The following is a 22,836-nucleotide window of genomic DNA, read 5'->3' on the forward strand; positions in this document are numbered from 1 at the left end:
CCGACCGAAATATCGTGCAATTGTGTGATAACGTTGGGACGCACGCCTGACATTATCGCGCGTCATTTTATGCTCGGTCGGGCCGGGCACACGCCCACCCACCGAGCTAAAAATTTTACCCATGAAAGCAATGAGCTGCCAGCAAACATTAACAATAAAATTGGGCAACCAGTGTAATTATCTCAAATGATTTTTGAAAGTCCTTTCAACTGGAGTCTTGAAAATTAAATTTGTGACATAACAAAAATTTTTTAATAAGATTTTTTGCTCTATGGTATCTGCAAATCCTCTATAAACATTGGAAACTCTGCAGGCACTGTAAAACACCACTCGAATTTGGAGGCTGCCTTCAAATAAAAATTCTAAATTTAGATTTAATTAATTATGCAGAACCTTTTAGTAACAAAAGGTATTATTGCAGAGATATTTGGTAAACCAGGAAAGATGTAAATGACTAATTTTTTTAAACTTTCTATACTTCTTCGCCCTCATTATAAAAATCCCATCCTAAATAGATAGCATTTAAAAATGTTAGTAACAAAGATATATTTATTAGTTGATTTCCCATGTTACTGCACCATCAGGTGTGGTCTTCGGGGCAGGGCATTAGTGAACCATGGCCTTCATATGTAATTTAGCCATAATTTTAAAATCATACATTTTATGCTTCTTGTTATATTATACATTGGTTTAATATTATTTAGAGTTACGGAAATTCAGGAGACACAATACCACTGGGTGTGAGTGTGTGATTACAGCATCAAATGTGGACAGAGGAATTTATGATAGAAAAAATGGTGGGGAATTCCCATGGGGATGCCTGGTCTTCTTTCACACTCCCTAGAGAAACAATATAAACAGAAAATTGTGGCCATTTATGTGGTTTTCACCACTCTCGCACTGGAAAATCCCTGTGGATACTCCAGGAAAATTTATTTTACAGCAACTAATCAAAACACAGTTACAGCCCCTCACAAATTTCCTTCCAAATCCTTAGAGTGTATATTAGTCTCCCACCTCCGCACTCCAGCAATGACATTCCTCTCCTGTCAGAGCAATGCTATGGCAGATCTGGCAGTAATTCTTATAGATATTTATTCCCTCTTCAATTTCTTGCTCCCTCTCCTGAGGCTGATGACACACTAATGGACCAGATTCCATCAGTGCAGGCTTACTTTTGTGATGGAGTGGCATTAGGTTATTCATCTGTGGAAAGCATTAAAGCCAAGTCTAGCCCTCACTTGAGGTCCCCACACACACACATATTTTCCAGCAGGGGCTCAATGGATGATAATCAGTGGTGAAAAGCCTGGCAGGTTTTCCCATCCATCCCCCCTGTAGTTTCAAGGACATTGTAGCACCCCTTTCTGGATGAGATCAGCTAACTCCATATAGATCACAGACTGAATCTGGAACCTTCCTGCTTGATGCAATCATACTCACACTAGAAGCTGCATTTACTCACTGAGTTCCTGACACAGCTTTTTAATTTGTTTTTACACTTAAGAGAGCACTGGTCTTAAGAAATTTCCAATACACTCTGGCATCAGCCTCCAATATGTATGAAAAGGGCAGCAAATCACTCAAAGATTTTCTTTCACTGTGGGTCAAAGTTCCGTCCATCACTTCACAATTACCTACAACGCCCTTGCTTCAGATAGGAACTTACCGTGGGATTGTGCTGCACTCCTGCAAAGTCACAAGTTCAACATCTGGAGCACACACATTTACTATGCAGAATTGCAGGCCATTCAGCCCAACTGGTCCTTGCCAGTATTTATGCTCCACACAAGCCTCCTCCCACCCCTCTTCATCTAACCAGATCAGCATTCTTTCTCCCTAGTATGCTTGTGTAGTTTCTCCTTAAATGCACCTATGCTATTTGCCTTAACTACTCCATGTCGTAGCGAGTTCCATATTCTATCCATTCTCTGGGTAAAGAAGTTTCTCCTGAATTTCTTATTGGATTTATTGGTGATTGTCTTATACTTATGGTCATAGTTTAGGCTGCCCATACAAATGGAATCATCTTCTCTGCACCAACCTGATCAAACCCTTTAATAATCTTATAGGCATCGATCAGGGCATCCCTCAGCCTTCTCTTTTCTAGAGAAAAGAGTCCCAGTCTGTTAAATCTCACAATTAACACGACCAGAAAAACAGCAGGAAGAATAACAGGTGCTGGTAACAGTGGAGGTTGATGACTTTTGAAGAACACTGCAGAAAATAAAGTGGGAATAGCTTCAATCAGAAAGTAAGCCTTTCTGTTGTTTTAATTAATAGAAGAGAAAGATAAATGAGAGGCTCAGAGGACTGTACATTATAAGATTGACAGGCTGTCCATGTAAAGTTATGTATTTTAGAATGAAGACTGTTTCATTTGAACCTAGACAATTTCACAAGTTTGACAGCTACAGAAACCTAAACTACTCTGTTCTGACAGCATCAAAGCTCCAGAATTTCAAGAAAACCTTGAAACACACATCCTGTTTGAATTACAGTATCATTTTGGTGTCTCAGCATCTCAAGCCAGGCTCCAACAAAACAAATACTCAGTAAAATCACTTGCAGATGTAGACCATCCCAGAAGAATATTTCACTCCTTTTTATAGAATCTCTTTCAGTTTTATTTCCAAAATTATTAGCAGCGTGAATGCTATTGTACAGTATAGTAAGCACATGTGTGTGGAAGTTTGAGGGCTGGGGTGAGCAGCATTCTATCGTTCACTGGCGCTTTACTAGTTGAAAGGTTGCTTGCCTGAGTCACTGGAACTGTTCCATGCTGGGGTGGAAGGCTGCAACTGAGTTTCATCTGGTAAATCCATTCCTGGAGGAAACCAAAAGGAAACACTTATTAATGTCTACAATATTAAGTCTGAGTAAGAACCTACCATACTTCATCAAACCTACCTATCCATCAAAACCCTCTTTTGCTGTGGTGGTGAACGCCAAAAGCTTTTCATTCCTGTTTTTTGTTTAATGAATCTGTGTTGTTTGAGGTAATACATGTAATCAGAGGAAATATTCTCTGCATCCATTATCAGCATTGGGTACATTACCACCATTACCTCCCAGAAATGTACCTTAGCCAAATTCAGTTCAACACCCACTCCACCACTTTTCACATTAGTCATCCCTTTGACTTATAAAAGTGAGATTGTTAATTATTGCCAAATCAGAGGTAGTTTTATACAGTTTCACCATTCACTAGGAAGTGGGTTGAGACAGGCTAACTCATTTCACACTGGACCCTTATTTATATCCATCAGCAAATGGAAATCTTCATTCCGTCAATCTCAGCTGAAATGGATCCCAGGTCCCAGGAAGGAAAGGACAATGCTGCTAACCCACTGCATTACCCAACCCTCCAGATACCTTTTCCCAATCCAAATGTATTTTCTTCTTATAAGGAGCCAATTTAACTAGGCTTTTTTGAGTCAAAGAAAGAATAAGTTTATTAGTTACAAAAGGCCGACGAAAAAAATAATAGACATAACACACACACACACAAAGACACACGTAGACACACACAAACACAGACATACGCACACATACAAAAGTCAGGAATGAGAAGTTAAGAGTCCAAATAAAATTTAAAAAGAGTTATACAAATCAGTCCTTGGCTTGTCCATGAGGCGTAGATTGTGGTATGTTGCAGCCATTAAGTTGGGCAATTTTGGTACAGCTGACTGATTCACATTCTGTTGGAGACACTTTTTGGCTAGTGCCAGAGGGAGAGATGACCTGGTTGTGTCTTCAGGGTTAACTGAAGAGGCTGTCCTGTTTCTTTCTGCTTACTGCCTGCTAGACAACTTGTCCCTAGTGAGAGAGAGCGAGAGAGAGAGATCCTGTTGTTGTTCTTCTTTCTTCTGTCACTGTTACGCACTGACCTTCAGCCAGTTTTTAACCCATTTTCTCTGCGTATTCCCAGGAGTCCATTTTGCTTTCATCTCAGAACTTTTTAACTCATTCTGATATATAAATCAACAGGAGATTGGTTTTTTTGGATTTCTGATGAGATGTACAGGAAACAGTTCACTGACTCCACAAACACAAGAGATTAAAGCCCAGCCTTTTGCATTTTACATATCATTCATTCAAGTGACTCTGTTTGAAGTGGGCCTTTGACACATCTTCAGGTGCAAAATTCCATTTTCTCAGGACAGCTCTGTCAGTATAATCCACAAAGGAATTTTCCCAGAAAGCGATCCCTTTACAGGATCAGCCATCTTTTGATCAGTTCAATGTGCCCATAGGTAGTTGGGGAAACTGTAGTCCATTTCTCGTGGACGGTATCTGGGAGCCTATTTTACTCCAAATGAGGTGAGGGACTCACCCATTCTTTTCCAGCTTTGAACTGGTTGACTGCAATTTTAAATTACAGGTAACAAGAATATTCACCCTGAGCCAGCAGGGTCCTCTTTAAATATGCAGATCAGGTTCTGATGATGCCACAACAAAAATAAAAATACCTGGAAAAACTCAGTAGGTCTGGCAGCATCTGCGGAGAGGAACACAGTTAACGTTTCGAACTCTTTGTTCTGTTGAAGAGTCATACGGACTCGAAACGTTAACTGTGTTCCTCTCCGCAGATGCTGCCAGACCTGCTGAGTTTTTCCAGGTATTTTTATTTTTGTTTTGGATTTCCAGCATCCGCAGTTTTTTGCTTTTATCCTGATGATGCCACCATGGTCCGCTCTGTTACCTTAACCTGAAGCCTGAGCAAGGGAACAGTGGAAGATTCCTCACCAGGAAAACCTGCCAGGAACAACGGCAAGGGCCAAAAAATGCCCAAATGAGATAAGTTTGTAATTTTTTTGTCTAGTTGTCTTGTAGCTGGGGGAACAGGAGTGCTGTTTTGTCTGTTAACACTTCAATTAAGTGCCTTTAATTATCCTATAGATAATATGTAATGCAAGTTGTCGTCGCTTTTGTTGTTGTTCTCCAAGGTGAAACCAATGGCCAGGCAGCCACTTTCCACTGACTTCTCGGCAACGTTGGTCAGGACATCAGCAATCGTCACATTTATGAGACCTGGCAGTTAAAATTTATCCTGACCCCTGCTACTGTTCCAGGCAACTGACCACTTTTGTGGCCACATCCCTACCTGGGAGTTAAATTCATGCCCCTGATCTTACCTGGGCCATCAGCAGGACATACTGTGATTTTTTTTTACAAAAATGAGAGGGGAGGGATTTGAAGATGTCTTTACTCGTCTTGCTCTCATGAACATCTTAGCTGTTGACTACAGCATGGATCAGAGGCTGCACCTTCCAGTCGGCGAGTGGGGTGCAGGGAACGCTCGCCGAAGCGTAAAATGACGCGGGGTGACGTTGGGCATCACCCCGCATCATTTACATTCTCAGGCCAGTGAGCATACAGCAAACCAGGCTGCGCGCCCGACGACCTGTCAATGGCCTATGAAGGCCATTAAAAAAGTATTGAAATCATTAATGGACCTGCCCGTCCAACCTTAAGGTGGTAGGCAGGCCGGGAGCTCAGCCGGGCTTCTGAAAAAACATGAAACCTCATCCACGGGCGGGACGAGGTTTCATGAGGGATTAAAAAATTTCAGAATATCTTAAAATAAAAGTTATGGACATGTCCCAACTTATGTGACAATGTCACATGAGGGGACATGGCAGCGAAATTTTTTTCTCATCTATATTTAATGTTTCAAACCTGAGTCGATCTCCCTGAGACAGCACTTTGCCTCAGGGAGATCTGTGCGCTCTTTCGCGCGCATGCGCAGAAGAGCGCACTCCCTGCTCAGGGAACCTCCCACGCCCGCACAGGGAGCGCATAGCGCTTCCTGGCAGATGTCACGCTGGGCAGGCCTTAATTGGCCCACCCGTGTAAAATGGCGGCACACCCCCAATTGGATCAGGAACCCGCCCACCCACTACGTGGGGAAATGTTGCCCCAGGACTAGAAAGCAAATCCTTTGTTGTCTCCTCATCTGGTAAATATACATGGAAGAAACTAAAGTGAGTAGAAAACCAATTTTAAAAGGGGAAAAGTAGTAAGTATCATTTGTAGCCTGACTATAATCTCCATGGGTTACACAGGTCTCTGGCGATGTCACTCATGGCAAGCATGGTCAGGATTCCACAATGAAAGATGTGCATATAGCTTCACGTGATGCAGGGAAGATAGATGGTTTCCCCTGATTAACTTTAGAAGACAGAGCAAAATTGAAATATCTACAATCTAGGATAGCAAAGGATTTGATGTGCAATTGGTCTTTTCTCGTTCCTTGCTTTATGTCCTAATTTCACAGCTGAGCAAGTCTCCATGAGCATGTCAGATGTCAAGGTGTGTAGATAAACACCAACGTGATACGGTATTATATTGAAATTGAATGAAGGAAGGTATCACTACTGTTGTGTTTACTCTTATTCACACCAAATCTCAGCTCACTTCGAAACAGATCAGTCCTCACATGTATCAATTCATCAAACCAATCAAAAAAGACAAAGTTGGTTTTAGTAGAAAAGATGCTTCAATTTACTATCTAATGAAACTAATATGCAGCATGAGAGACCAATTCTGCATTTTGCTTATTGATCACCCTGGGGATTTGCAGTTTATTGGATTGCCTGCTTGGGTACACACTTAACTGTCACTTAGAGCAATACAGTAACATGATTTGGAACCAATTTACCCTCAAATCAGATCAAACCTTACGATAATGGTGCAGCCAGATCATCCTGATGAGATTACTATGCTATCACTGTCTACCAAAGTGCGAGAATGGTTTATAATGGTATTCTTAATTTCATTCCTAAAAAATTATGATTCTAAACTGTTTAATTGGTTGGAAAAAATGCTTGGAAAAAGAGGGCAACTGTTCAGATTAGTGGATAGCACCTGTGTCCTTCTCACTAAAACATATGCTCTGGCCTGCTCCGCAGAAAATCGAGTGTAAATCATGGAAGCAGTGGATAGGGTATGTGTGGCGTCTACTTGTAGGAATGGGTATGGGGTTAATTGATTGAGTCTGTCGGCAGCTCACCAATTGAAATCCAACAACCCCTTCATTTATCTAAAAATGAAAATTCCCTTCATACTTTACATGCTAAGCCAGCATCCATGTTTACTCATTAGCATATCAAGCATATTTCTACACCTAGCTTCTTTTGATGGTTTCAAACTGGCAGTCTACTTGACTCCAAATGTAATTAAATCACACAGACAGAACCACCTATACTTACCCCCATTAATCTACTTCACAATAAACCAGAAAAATATTATGAAAATTATTATACTTTCATCACACATAGGCAATGAGTGCCAAAGTAAATTTTAGCCAACCAACATGAAGAGAAGTGGCAGAAAATCTCACTGTAATCAGCATTGTCATTAGGACTCGGTTGCACTGAAGGGTGAAAAAAATTAATCTGACTAGGACTGTGAAGTTAATGACTCCTGCCTATATCTCTCATACTTTCAGTAGAATCTAATTTTAGCTCCAGCACTCTGAACCCATCCCTTCCAAGATTCCCATAGTTCTATGCAAGTCACCAGGGAAGAATTCACTGCACCGTCTCTCTGTTTTCACTCATCCTCAAAACCTACAATGCTCTCACCACAACTTCATCCTCGCGGTCACACATGCTGTTTCTTCTTGCCTCATATATTCAGAGCTCTTCAACATAGCACATATTTATCCACTTCCACTCTTCACGCAGGAGAAGCTGGCACTCAACAGAAGGGAATATACCAGAAGGGAATATACTATTTGGGGGAGATGGTACAGTGGTAATGTCACTAGACTATTAATCCAGCAGCCCAGGCTAATTTTCTGGGGACAAGAGTTCAAATCTCATCACAGCAGCTGGTGGAACTTAAATTAAATTAATAATCTGGAATTGAAAAGCTAGTCTCAATAATGGTGAGCATGAAATCATTGATTGTCGTAAAAACCCTTCTGGTTCACTAATGTTCTTTAAGGAAGGAAATCTGCCATCCTTACCTGGTCTGGCCTGCATGCAACTCCAGACTCACAGCAATGTGGTTGACTCTTAACTAGCCTCTGAAATGGTGTGGCAAGCCACTCAGTTCAAGGGCAATTAGGAATGGGAAACAAATGCTGGCCTTGCCACATTCCATGAAAGAATATTTTTTAAAAAACTGGAGGAGTTCCTGTCCCTCTATGGGCACAGACACCTATGGAAGAGGCTAACATTGACGTTATTGATAGACAGAGACCACACAGCATTGGAGGTGGGCAGACTGACAGCCACACATAGCAAGGGGTTGAACATCCTTCCTTCCCACTCAACTCTCTCACCCAGACGTTAAGCATGACAACCTGGTGGTGCATTTTGCTACCACTCATCTGCTACTGTCCACCGTTGTCACCATTTGCTAACCTTTATCCCTCTCCCATATCTCTCAGTCCAGATGAATGGAGCCTTGCAGTCACCCAACCGATGAGGAGAATCCTCCAGAAGATGTAATATCATTCACTTTGACCTTCATAAGCACCGGCACAGAAATGGGTACAGAAATAGGTGGTGAGTTAGAGGGTCTGGCAATGGGTGACTCTGAGCACAATTGAGCGGGTCCAGATCACAATGGATAGAACTGGTCCAGGAAACAGCTCACACGAGAGACAGCTAACATCCTACAAAATTAAAAACTACAGATGCTGGAAATATGAAATTAATTCTAATGAATGGCCTTTGATCTGAAACGTTAACTGTTTCTCTCTCCACAGCTGCTGCCAGACCTGTTGAGTATTCCCAACATTTTCTGTTTTTATTTCAGCTCATATCCTAGTGTTGCTGAAGATGACAGACATGCAGAATTTAGGTTCCCATCCTTTAAAAGAAAGATGCCAGCAATAACAGAATGCACTGGATTATTTGTCAGCAAGCTTCTCAAACATAGCAGAGTATATGGAGATGTTCCCACAGATCTGTACAAGTGCTGAGCTGCAGTCCAATAGCAGGGGCAGCTGGCAATGGGAATAGACCATATTGCTTTCTTTCATGACAACAAGTCTGGACCCAAACAACCCCAGCTGAATCCAGACACTGCCAAAAATCTTCATACAGGTCCACTCAGATCCGAGCGCCTAGGGGTCACCAACTACAATCATCTCATGAGCCCTTAGCTGAACAGCCTTTCACCTCCCATACTGCAACCACTGGGGGAGCTATTGTGTTCCATTGTTTGGCGTTCAACAAGAACAAGTATAAATTCATGGGATCCAAGACTGACTTTCTAGGGTACAGAGTGGCAGTAGCTGGAGTAAAATCTACACATTTCAACGTCAAAGCCATTCATGCGCTTCTGACCCTGTTTAACGTGAAAGTGTTGGCATTGTTCCTCGGTATTACCAACTTTTATCACAAATTTGTTCCTAAATATACAGAGATCATGGAGCCTCTTTGAAAGCTACTGCGCAAAGATGTAAATGGAAATCTGCAATTGCACAGCAAACAGTGTTTGACAGGTTAACAGTGAAGATAGCATCTCTGCTAGTCCTCATGCATTTCAACCCACACGTGGAAACATATGTCACAACAGATGTATCAGGAAACGCAATTGGAGCTGTACTCTCACATTACACTGAAGGAAACAAACGACCAATTGCTTACGCATCACATCCATTGTTGGAAACTGAACGCAAGTGCTCTACTGAAAAGCGGGAAACACTTGCCTGAATCTATGCTTGTGAACATTGGCACATGTAACTGCTAGAAAGTTCACTCTCTGCATGGATCCTAAAGTGCTGACTGCATTATTAGCCACGTCAGGATCAGGTCATCAACCTCTACTCATCTACAGATGGTCAGAATGTCTTCATCAGTACAACTTAGAGGCTGAGTACCTTGCAGATTCACACAACTGAGTCGCTGACATACTTAGCCGTAGTACTATTGCAGACAGCATTAGCGATAGCGAAGTGACTTGCAACATTGAAGACTACATGACTGCAGTGATTTCACATGCGACCGCAAATCTTGTTATGCCAGAGTAGTTGAAGGCAGAGCCAGTGACGGACAATATACCGCAGAAAGTAAGCCAGTATCTAAAAACTGAGTGGGCTCACAAAGAGGAAGAACTGGTCCTGTATTGCAGAGTATGCAATGTGCTTGCATTTTTTGATGACAACTTTATTGCACGTGGAACTTGAGCAGTTATCCTGAAAGTGCTTCAGCAACGTGTATTGCATCTTGCTCATGAAGGGCATCTGAGTGTCGAAAAATCTTAAACTGTGTTCCGCATCTCTACAACTGACCCCATTGCCAACAAAACCATGGCAACAACTCCAAGTAGTTTTTTTTGGAGAAGTGCAAGCAGCCACCAGCAATCAATGTTTTTTGCTCGTTATTCATGATCCAGATTGCAAATGGCTAGAAATTGGTACAACAAATTCCATAACCATCACTTCAGTCATTGACATTCTAAACAAACTGTTTACAAAATGGGGTTTGCCATAGACTATCGCTATGGACAATGGACCGTATTTGTTTCCAGTCAGTTCACGGAGTTCCTAACGATCTACTGAATTCACCACCATCTTACATCGCAATAGAACCTGCAATCGAATGGAGATGCTGAAGGATTCAACGTGATCAAGGGCAGTCTGAGAGCCAACATGATGGCAGGGAAAACATAGAAACATGGAAACATAGAAAATAGGAGCAGGAGTAGGTCATTTGGCCTGTTGAACCTGCTCTGCCATTCAATATGATCATGGCTGACCATCTATCTCAATGCCGTACTCCTGTGCTCTCCCCATACTCCTTGATTCCTTTAGAGTGCAGAAATCTATCTATTTCCTTCTTAAATATATTTAGTGACTTAGCCTCCACAGTCTTCTGTGGTAGAGAATTGCACAGGTTCACCACCTCTGAGTGAAGACGTTTCACCTCATCTCAGTCTTAAATGGTCTACCCCGTATTCTGAGACTGTGACCCCTTGTTCCAGACCCTCCGAGCCAGAGGAAATACATCCCTGCATCCAGTCTGTCCATCCCTGTCAGGATTTTATATGTTTCAAAGAGATCTCCTCTCATTCTTCTAAACTCCAATGAATACAGGCCGAGTCGGCCCAATCTCTCAACAATCTTGCCATCCCAGGAATCAGTCTGGTGAACCTTCGCTGCACTCCCTCTATGGCAAGTATATCCTTTCTTAGGTAAAAGGACCAAAACTGCACACAATACTCCAGGTGTGGTCTCACCAAGGCCCTGTACAGCTGCAGTAAGACATTCTTGCTCCTGTACTTAAATCCTCTTGCAATGAAGGCCAACATACCATTTGCCTTCCTAACTGCTTGCTGCACCTGCATGCTTGCTTTCAAGAAAGCAAGACTTTCTTGGCCAAACTTATGACTGGTTGTAACTTTCACATCACTGACCATTCTTAAGCCTTCACAGCTTCCAACAAGAATGTCACAGAGAAAGCGGAAGAAATTGAAAATCAACTGGTAAATCAATTGGTAAAGTAAAAGTGTACTTCAACAGGAAAACTCTGCAAGGAAACCATAATTTGAAGTTGGAGAATGGGTTCAAATCACAACCGCAAACTTGCATCACTTCTACTAGGACCAAATCAGATCAGGCAGTTGCTTGGTGCCAATGTTTGTTTGTTGGATGACAAAATGAAACCAGAGACGTTTGACAGTGAGCAGACCAGGATATTTCAAGGACAGTGATTATGAGGATACATTTCCTTTTCTGATGAGTAACCACAATGTTGATCGCCTCATTGAGATGTTCATACGGAACCACAATCTCAAACTCATAGATCTCAGTACCATCATCAGAGACCTCCTAGGCCCAACCATCTTCAGCTGCTTCATCAATGACCTTCCTTCCATCATAAGGTCAGAAGTAGGGATGTTCACTGCTGATTGCACAATGTTCAGCACCATTCGCAACTCCTCAGAAACTGAAGCAGTCCATGTCCAAATGCAGCAAGACCTGGACAATATCCAGGCTTGGACAGACAAGTGGCAGGTAACATCCACAACACACAAGTGCCAGGCAATGACCATTTCCAACAAGAGAGAATCTAACCATCGTCCCTTGACATTCAATGGCATCCTGGGGGTTACCATTGACCGGAAACTGAACTGGACTAGCCATTTAAATACTGTGGCTACAAGAAAAGGTCTGAGGCTAGGAATCCTGCAGCGAGTAACTTACCTCCTGAATCCCACAAGCTGTCCAGCATCTACAAGGCACAAGTCAGGAGTGTGATGGAATACTCTCCTCTTGCCTGGATGAGTGCAGATCCAAAAACACTCAAAAAGCTTGACACCATCCAGGACAATGCAGCCCACCTGATTGGCACCCCATCCTCAAACATTCACTCCTTCCACCACCGACGAACAGTAACAACAGTGTGTACCATCTACAAGATGCAAGGCAGGAACTCAACAAGGCTCCTTAGGCAGCACCTTCCAAACCCATGACCACTACCATCTAGAAGGACAAGGGCAGCAGACACATGGGAACACCACCACCTGCAAATTCCCCTCCTCTGCAAGGAAACCATAATTTGAAGTTGGAGAATGGGTTCAAATCACAATGGGTTCAAATCACTTACTATCCTGACTTGGAAATATATCGCTGTTCCTTCACTGTCGCTGGGTCAAAATCCTGCAACTCCCTTCTTAACAGCACTGTGGATGTACCTACATCATATGGGCTGCTGCAGTTCAAGAAGACAGCTCACCACCATTCTCAAGGGCAATTAGGGATGGGCAATAAAATGCTGGCCCACATCTTTGAATGAATAAAAAAAATCTGAAAGACTCTTTCTGAGAAATGGACACTCTGAACTCTAAGAAAAGAGTCGATGTACGTATGTTTGTTGTTTCTTCCTCTTCTTCTTCTCCTTGAGTTCTCTGCCCAAAGGCAGGTCTGACCTACAGCGCTATGACCCCCACCCCTGGGCAGGGCAAGGAGGCAGATCCCAAATCCGCCCCAGCAGGGTGGGGATCGAACCCCACGCTTTTGGCAACAATATGATCCACCATCCAGCCAACTGATCCAACCGCCAACCCCCCACCCCACCGTCCCCTCCCAAGGAATCCAAGGGCAGGATCCTCCCCCCATCGGGGGGGCTTTTGTGGGAGCAGGCATGAGCGGGTGGGTTCCCGATCGGCGCTGCCATTTTACATGGGCAGGCCAATTAAGGCCCACCCAGTGTGATGTCAGCCAGGAAGCGCCATGCGCTGCCTGTGCAGGCTGGGGGGTGGGATTCTCTGAGCCAGGAGTGCACTCTTTCACGCATGCGCGCAGCACTGGTCCTTATGGCACACCACTCGTTACATCCTGCCAACCAGAAAAAGACCCATTTATGGCTACTCTCTGTTTCCTGTTAGCTAGCCAATGCCAACATGTCACCCCTTACACCATGAGCTTTTATGTTTCACAATAACCTTTCATGTAGCACCTTATCAAATGCCTTCTGTAAATCCAAGTACAGTACACCTACCGGTTCCCCTTTATCCACAGCACATGTGACTCTTTCAAAGAACTCCAATAAATTATAGATTGCAGATAAAGTGCTGAAGCTGATATGGCCTGTGGCAACCTGGAAAGAACTAAAGGCTTTGAATGGGCAATGTTGTGTTAGCTGTGGCAGGTCTTATGACAGGAGGTGACAAAAGTTAAGCACTCCCCTGTGAGATATCTGGTCCTGGATCTATTAGCTCTGTTGGAAGATTAAGGATTCCTGCAAGTTGCCTCCTTCTTCCAGATACAGCTCTGTTTGCTCCTTACTCCTGCTTCTCCTCCTCCTGCTGCCAGACTGGAATTCTCAGACGGACCCCACAAAGCAGAGTGTGATGCCAGAAGTTCTTTAGCAGTTCCGAACAACCCACGAGAACTACTATATAGTACCAGAAAACGCTGTGATCCAAGCTAAATGTCTCTCAATACTTTCAAATGGTTTGTCGGAAAGCAGGTGATGTGTTTAAATGTAGTTGAAAACGGCTGCCTCGGTTATTTGTTGTGTTCGTCAAAGATGATAGCAGGATCTGGTGGTAGCAATATGGGCAGAAACAGAGATGGAAGTTTTGATATGAGCCTAGGCAAGCTGTTTGGACAGAGGAGCACTGCAGTCGAGCACTGTCCTATCCTTGCCCCATTTCCACATGTGTGCACATTTTAGCAGGGGTTACTGGAGAGTGTTCAAGAGGGAACTCTGGCTGATTTTTCTCCAGGGATGCCAAGACTAAGTCGAACACACCTATTGCCATGCCAGCTGAGATCAGTGAACTCAACACAGACCAGAAATCAAAACAGAGACCTCCCGGTCTTTATGAGTCACTATCAACACTGTTTACTCATCAAACCTTCTTAGGGAAATTAGGATAATAAGCATTACATAGGACAGTTTTTGATGCTTACAGATAAACCCTAAGGTGAAGGTGAATCACGGCAGACAAATATGCACATTGGCTTAGCATTCCTCCTCTTCTTCCAAACATCCCATTAGGCTGGTCATTAGTGTCACTACTAGTGCTGGATGCAAATAAAAATTACAAGTGGCACAAAAACCTAAGAGGCAACAGGAAAAATTGTAGGTAAAAATAAAATGGTCAAGAACTATCACAAATACACTTGCTTTATATTAATGTGTTTTCCATGATTGCAATCTGATGAGAATGGTATTATTTTATGTGTTAATCCCATGCTGCTAGCTCTAACTACTTACTGCTGCAGTGTTCTTGATGTCCACACATTTTGTTCTACTGGAGTCATTTCCAAACAAAAAGGTTGTTCAACCCATTCGGAGCACAAGTAACTACCCCTGACATGGAGTCCAACTTAATCTCTCAAAGAAAGAAACTTACTCCCTGCCTCCCACAAAGTAAATCAAGCAAAACTCCAGAAATTCCATGTAGACTTACACCCTCAAACACCTCGACTGGTGAATTTCCTTGGTGTGCTGCTTCTATAGTCCCGGTAGTTCAGTAACAATAACGTTCCATACCATATTCTACCATCTTTGATCTGCATCCATCCTTATAATTCGAAATTCCGTTGTCACCTATTTCCTTATTTTGTTTCCAAAGGAGTAAACATACACAGAAAGGATGGCTTTCTCTAGGATTCCATTACATGGAGAGATAAAATCATTCTTCTAATTTCAAGCCTTCCAAATTTAAATTTGCACCATCCAGTTCTACACTCATAGAAGCCCACCATGTGTCACTACCTTCAGGGGATATAGAGAAAACAGGGGAGGTGGGGGAAATAAATGTGGTTCAAAGGGGCATACCGAGTTAAACCTGACCTGCCCATTGAAAAACAGATTAGCTGCATTGTTAGTTTACCATTCAGCCCGATTTTACCTTCCATTAATTCAATGATGAATAATATTGGGTGTAAAACTGGGATTCCACTCAGCCAATCATATGGGTTTCCCATAGGTTAAAAGTACCCCATCTGAATTTAAAAATCAAATCATATAGACATCTGTAGCGCCTTACCAACAGCCCCAGTGGGGTCAGTCTTGATTCAGCATTGGCTAGAGATTAACGTCCCCTGTCTGTGCGGCTTAACTACTCAGTGCTGTGACCAGCTGAGTCATCAGTGCAGCTGAAATTTCTCTCTTATTCACAAAGAGCTGAAATAAATAGTTTCGCTCTTAAATCTTCAGACAGTTTATATAAAACAGTTAGCAACATGTTATAGGACCTGCAGTGAGAACACATTCTAAGTGTGCTGACAGTTAATGACATTCCTGGCATTGAATGGAAGTAAATATATCCACCAACTATCCCCTGACAGTACTGAAGTTAACAGTTAAAGTGAGCCACTCTAAAGGGGTGAAGAGTGAAATGTTAACTAAACCACTAGCCCTGTAAAGCTGATAGATTTTTATACTTGTCATGGTATTAGAGGGGATTATTTTTGGCCATAGATCAATCCATGCTCTTCATTATTAGCTAAGTGTTAAACTGCTAAGCTGCTGCTAATTGGCAGTGAAGGGTTTAATTAATGTTTGTTCAATGTTTTGTTTGAAACAGCCAGTGGGGACCAGCTTCATTAGCACTGGAGATCAAATGCAGAAATAATTAATTTATTTCTGGACCTGTTTCGGTATGTCAGCATTGTCCTTTAGGGGCTGCCGTGTGATCTCATTTGGTAAAAGATCTCACTGTGCTCCAGTGCCTGTCTTCACCTCGATGTTTAGGTGCCTGAAGAACACAAAAAAAGGGCTAAAAAGTCATCCTAATGGCTCAAGAGTTTATCTTTTCATCTCTGAGCCCAAAGACCAGGGAGGTTAAGGGTTCAATCCCGAGCACGTGTCACGTTAACTTATCTCAGGCAGGCAAAGAGAAGGAGTACCCCTACTCCTAGGTTAGCAAAGATAAAGTTGGTTGTTATTCTTCAACTCCTGAAGATGAAGGTAGGATTGGGTACCATAGCACTAAGTTATAATTTGTATCTTCAGTTCTGGCCACTGGACTTTATCTAATGTCTAAGTCTGGAAACCTATGGACAAACATGTGATAGACAAGCTGAGCAGTCCACACTGCTGGGTTTGGGGGTGTGCCCTCCTGATTGGGCATCCTGTGGTCCATGGAGCACCCTCCCTGTGGGCAAGGGCTGCCCCCACTGAAAGATCACCATCCTTACAGGGCCTGCCTGACTGGGCCCAGTGAGCTCCACAAACTCAGCTTAACTTTGAGACTGGTGGCACTGCTGGGACTGAGGAGCTGCTGACCCTCCAATTAATTGGCAGCTCTCGGGTGCGGGACCTCGTCTCTTAAGTGAGCAAAATTCCTGACTACAGGCAGTTCATTGCTTGAGGACTGTAAAATGCAGTCAGGGTTTATGAACATACAAATTTGGAGCAGGAGTAGCGCACTTGGCCCTGAGCCTGCTCCACCATTCAATAAGATCATGGCTGATCTGATAATGCCCTCAACGCAACTTTCCTGCCTAACCTGACAGGTTCTTAACTAACAAGGGAGTCAAAAGTTATCTACATCTGCTTTAAAAATATTCAATGATCCTGCCTCTACCACTCTCTGGGGAAGAAGCAGGGTCACGACCCTCTGAAGGAAAAAAATTCCCCTCATTTCCCTCTTAAATGAGAGACCACTTGTTTTTAAACTGTGACCCCTAGTTCTGGTCTCTCCTACAAGGGAAAACATCCTTTCAGCATCCACTCTGTCAATTCCTCTCAGGATCTTATATGTTTCAATAAGATCAACTCCCATTTTGCTAAACTCCAACCTGTTCAACCTTTGCTCAAACGTCCTCAGCCCAGGAATCAGTTGAGTGAACCTTCTCTGAATTGCTTCCAATGCGATTATGTCCTTTCTTCAATAAGGAGATCAAAACTGCACACAGTGCTCTAGATGTGGTCTCACCAATGCTCTGTGCAACTGTAACAAAACATCCCTGCCTTTATATTCCATTCCACCTGCAATAAGCGACAATATTCCATTTGCCTTCTTAACCACTAGCTGCATCTGCGTACTATTGTTTTTGTGATGAAATTTTGTGACGATTTTTGGCTTCCACGATCAACCGAGGCAGGGTGGCCCCCAACTTTCCGACTGGTGGAAGGGACCACTGTCTTCCCATAAAATCCCAGCCAAGGTTCCTGAAGGCTGCTCTTATATAAGTTGTGTGCACTGAGCAGGAATGATAACTTTTCAAGCGCATAGCCGACGAATCTACTCTACAAGATGAACTACAATGCAGGGCCGAAATCTCCAAGCGAGAAATATTTTTTTAGGAAATGGGGGGGGAGGAATTATAAACAGATTAAAACAAAGTTCTTCCAGTGACTTGCTTTCTAAATGCACTATATGGTACTGAACCATGCAGGGCAGCAAAGTTCCAGGTTTGATCAGCATTTAGGTGCACCTGCACCAGGTGGGCGGCAGTGGCTCAAGAAGATGACTGGCCACCACTTTCTCAAGAGCAAGGGGAATGGGCAACAAATGCTGACCTTGCCAGCAATGGTCACATCCCATGAAAAGAATAAAAAGAACCCTGACCTACCTGAATTACCTGACTTCAGCAGCGACATCAGTTTGAACATTAGTTGGCATCAGCACCCGTGGATATCCAGTGACTCTTACTGTAAAGTGTTCATGTGTGAACATCTTACAAGGCGAGGGTCTAACTTCAATGTTCCCCTTGGTCAAATAACTTGCTGACACTCACTTTCTAGGCTATATGTTTGAGAACTACTGGCGTCCAGGAAGCTGGCTGTATTGACAGAGTAGATAACTCATCAAAGTTAGTAGCTCATGTTATTTTTCGAAGGATTATGTACTCATTCCCACTTTTCTGATTATTTGCTCATGAAGAAAATAGATTTCTCATGCCAAAAGGACATTAAACAAACTGTTGCAGCAAACAAACTGGTTGGGGCCTAATGGTTGATTTACTTCACTGAAGCAGACAATGGGAATATTAGAAACTTCCTCGAGGGCATATTGGTGAATTAATTACATCTGGTACACCATAAAAATTGCTGAGTAGTTCACCAGTGCACAAATCATGATGTATAGAAATCCTGGTAGTATTCATTCTGAATTTACCAAAGTCGAGGATTCTGCATGGATATCCAAACTTCAGGGTTGATTTAAAGACTGGCAGTGACACCAGGATTGCTACACATATGCAATTAGAATGCAAATAGCTGCTCAAAGTTCTTGCACATGTCTAGAGTCTCAAAGTACTCACTCATGGAATACTTCAACGGTTGTGTTTAAAACTTTCTGATTGTGGCCAAATACCTTTTCTGAGAATTACAGGCCAGCAATCTGATGAACATCAACTTGCATTTATAAGGAAATAATTTATATAGCATCTTTTAAGTCCTCAGGAAACCTCAAAGCAGCTTACAGCCAATTAAGTACTTCTAATGTGCAGTCACTGTTGGAATGTAGGAAATGTGGCAGCCAATTTGCACACAGCAAGGTCCAACAAACAGTAATGTGATTAGAGCAAATAATCTGTTTCGTAGTGATGTTTGTTGAGGGATAGATATTGGCCCAGGACACTGGGGAGAAATTCCCCGATCGTCTTTGAACATCCACCTGAGAGGGCAGGTGGTTTATTTCTCATCTGAAAAATGGCACCCCCAACAGTGCAGCACTCTCTCATGATTGCACTGGGAGGGTCAGCCTTGATTCTTTGCTCACATTTCTAGATTGGGGCTTTCAGAGGCAAGAGTGCTACCTACTGAGCCACAGCTGGCGCTGTATAGCATCTCAAATGTAGGAATACACCTCCAGGCACTTCACAGGTTCATCTGAAGATAAAAATGACAAGTGAGCCAAGGAAGGGAAAATTAGGACAGGTGACTAAAAACTTGGTCAAAGACACAAGTTTTAATGAGGATCTTAGAAGATGAGGGAGGTGGGGAGACTGAGATTTAGGGAAAGAATTTCAGAATTTAGAACAGAGATGATTGAAGGCATGGTCATCAATAGTGGCAGGGAAGGTGGGGTGGGTGACAGTTTGGTGGCCACTGTTGTGAAATGTCTGACTTTTGCTTTTCCTTCCTACCCATGTTTTGGGTCACTCCAGTGTAACTTGGCTAACTCTCCATGGATCAGTAATCAAGTTTGGGGCATTCTTTTTCTATATAGTTCTGCAAAGGGCAGGTTCTTTTTATTCATTTATGGGGTGTGGATGTTGCTGGCTAGGCCAGTATTTATTGCTCATCCCTAATTGCCCTTGAGAAGGTGGTGGTGAGCTGCCTTCTTGAACAACTGCAGTCCATGTGGTGTAGTTACACCCACACTGCTGTAAGGGAGGGAGTTCCAGGATTTTGACCCAGCAACAGTGAGGGAACAGTGATATATTTCCAACTCAGGATGGTGAGTGTCCTTGGAGAGGAACATCCAGGTGGTGGTGTTCCCATGTGTCTGCTCCCCTTGTCCTTCTAGATGGTAGTGGTCATAGGTTTGGAAGTGGTGTCTAAGGAGCCTTGGTAAATTCCTGCAGTGCATCTTGTATACTGTACACGCTACTGCCACTGTGTGTCGGTGATGGAGGGAATGAATGTTTGTGGATGGGGTGCCAATCAAGTGGCTGCTTTGTCCTGGATGGTGTCGAGCTCCCTCAGTGTTGTTGAAGCTACACTCATCTAGGCAACTGGGGAGTATTCCATCATACTCCTGACTTGTATCTTGTAGATGGTGGAGAGGCTTTGGGAGTCAGGAGGTGAGTTACTGCAGGATTCCTAGCCTCTGACCTGCTCTTGTGGCCACAGTATTTATATGGCTAGTCCAGTTCAGTTTCTGGTCAATGGTAACCCCCAGGATGTTGATAGTGGGGGATTCAGTGATGGTAATGCCATTGAATGTCAAGGGGCGATGGCTGAATTCTCTCTTGTTGGAGATGGTCATTGCCTGGCACTTGTGTGGCGCGAATGTTACCTGCCACTTGTCAGCCCAAGCCTGGATATTATCCAGGTCTTGCTGCATTTGGACATGGATTGCTTCAGTATCTGAGGAGATGTGAATGGTGTACATGTCTGATGGGTGGAAGGAATGGGTCTGATGGACTAAATGACCCTTCCTCTTCCTCAAACACTTGAAAGGAATCTGAATATTACAGACAGAATCTGTTATGTCAGAAAGGCTCATTATAATACATTTGAATTAATGTTCTCTCAGCCATCAAAGATATATAGGGCTGAATTTTACATTGATCGGATGGGCGTGCGCCCAACCCAATTTGGCGTGAAATTACGCAAGATGACTTTGGGCAAGCATCCCGACATCATTGTGCGCTTGAGCGATATTTCACTTGGTGGTTGCACGCAACAGTCGGAAGCATGCCCACCCTAAGAGGGCAATTAAGCCCATTGACGATGCAATTGTCTGGTTTTTTTTGTCGCTCGTCAAACCTTACAGTTGGCGGATGAGCGAATCAGCCAGGCGACCTTTACATTTTTCATGAAACTTCATTCAAGGGCGGGATGAGGTTTCCATTATGAAATAAAATTAAAATAAAAATCTGTGGGCAGCATTTTTATCATCTATATTTTCAGGTGCTTGATTGTGAGGCTCGGACATTTATTTTCTGCTTTTTAAAACTCTATTGGAGCATTTTTAGGTCTGCAGCTCCCTGAGGCAGCTCTCTCCTTCAGGGAGCTTTCTCTCAGTGCTCGCCCACGTTGACGTCATCGCCCACCCTCCTCCCATCCCCACCCTGGCAGGTCTGAGCTTTTCAGCATGTGTTTCTCACTGGCTGGCCGTTAATTGGCCAGCCAGCGTGAAATCGCGGTCAGAGGCCAATCGCGGGTGGTGGTCCGTTTCCTGGCCAATCACGGGTCTGCCGATCGCTCCCACCCGCCGAGATAAAAATTGAGGCCATAGTTCCAGAAAGGGACAAAACATGAGCCCTCTCGTCCTCCCCTTCACTGATTATAATTTAACTCTAAACAGACTATTTCATTCAGCGTCGCAGGGGTGTCATAATAGCGCAGTGGGAATAATCAGCTGAGTTCTGGGTGAAGCATATTAATGAAGCAACATGCCAGGAACTATACTACAACTACCACAACAGTAACTTGCATAAGAGTTCAGCTTTAATGTAAAAACTAACTGCCTCAAGTGCTGCACACATGGGATAGCACAGGGAAACAGATACCAGATGACAGAGAGAGAAATTAGAGGGATGGGCGGCTAACTGAAATCCTTGTCAAAAAAACTGGATTTTGAGAAGGCTTTTAAAGGAGAGAGAAGTAAAGATGTTGAGTAGTTTAGGAAGGGAGTTCCAGGAAGAGGGGCTAAAATGACGGATGACTCTGCCACCAATTTTGCAGTGAAAAGGGACCATAGGATGCACAAAAGATCAGATTTCTCTACATCTAATCCCTGCTGTACATGAGCTGGAAGTGAACCCTGCTAACTTTTGGCAATAAAGCATTAAATTCCATGGCACCAACATCTCACTTTAATGAGCAAAATAAAAGAACTCATCCATTAGCATTTCATGGTAGTGATATTGTCCGACATAGCATGCATCCAGTTGTGCAGCTGGTGACAATATTCTGGGAGCATTATGGAGTTAAGATATCTGAACTGTATGAAATGCTGAATGAACACGAAGTTCCCCAGGGGCACTAGATTCATGAAGGCACCCAGAAAAGTTTAATTCAGGGTTAAATCCCAAAATGTGGCTGGAGTCACTTAATGCCCATATAAAATTATCCCTTCCCTCATATTAGGTCATTGCTCTTAAAGGGAACTCATTCATCATTAGCATTTGCTGCCAGTCCCTGCTGTTTATTTTTCTACCTCTACCACTTTTTTTAATGTGCAATTTTGCATTTTTTCCACTAAGGAAATTACAGTTAGCTACTTATTTGGCCTCTTTCCTCTGGGACATTTCACACAGTGCTGCTTATAAGGGTATCCATCTGGGTACTCACTGGAGTTGTACATTTTAGTGAGGGGGAGGATGATAATCAGAACTGGCATGCCAGGCTCCTGTATTACACCTCTCAATTATAACACATCATTATGCTGCAATGTGTTCAGTGCCATTCTTGCTTGGTCATGTCTGAAGCCAGCTCCATGGCCTTACCCCTCACTATGTCTATAACTTCTTCCAGTTCTACAACACAAGATATCTGTGCTCCTCCAAGTCTGACCTCTTGCAGTTCCTTGACCATCAGTGCCCCACCATTGGTGGCCATGCCTTCAGCTGCCAAAGTCCTAATCTCACTAAACCTCTCCGCCTCTACCTCATTCTCCTTCACCAAGACGTCCCTTAAAACCTACTTCTTTGACCAAACATTTGATTGCCTGTCCTAATATCGCTGTTGAATTTATTTGATAATGCTGTGAAATACTTTGGGACATTGTATTACA

At 43.2% G+C, this 22,836-nt stretch overlaps 1 protein-coding gene across 2 annotated transcripts in view; it reads right to left on the minus strand.

Annotated features, from left to right (window-relative positions):
- ror1 (receptor tyrosine kinase-like orphan receptor 1) overlaps window positions 1-22,836 on the minus strand; it is a 358,261-nt gene that overhangs the window by 112,476 nt on the left and 222,949 nt on the right. For both annotated transcript variants that reach the window (XM_078561312.1, XM_078561311.1), the window contains exon 2: window positions 2,759-2,827. In XM_078561312.1, the coding sequence (XP_078417438.1) occupies window positions 2,759-2,827 (69 nt within the window). The remainder of the gene's footprint in view (window positions 1-2,758; window positions 2,828-22,836) is intronic.

This window comes from Cetorhinus maximus, chromosome 17 (genome assembly GCF_964194155.1).
Source record: "Cetorhinus maximus chromosome 17, sCetMax3.hap1.1, whole genome shotgun sequence".
Classification (NCBI taxonomy): Eukaryota; Metazoa; Chordata; class Chondrichthyes; order Lamniformes; family Cetorhinidae; genus Cetorhinus; species Cetorhinus maximus.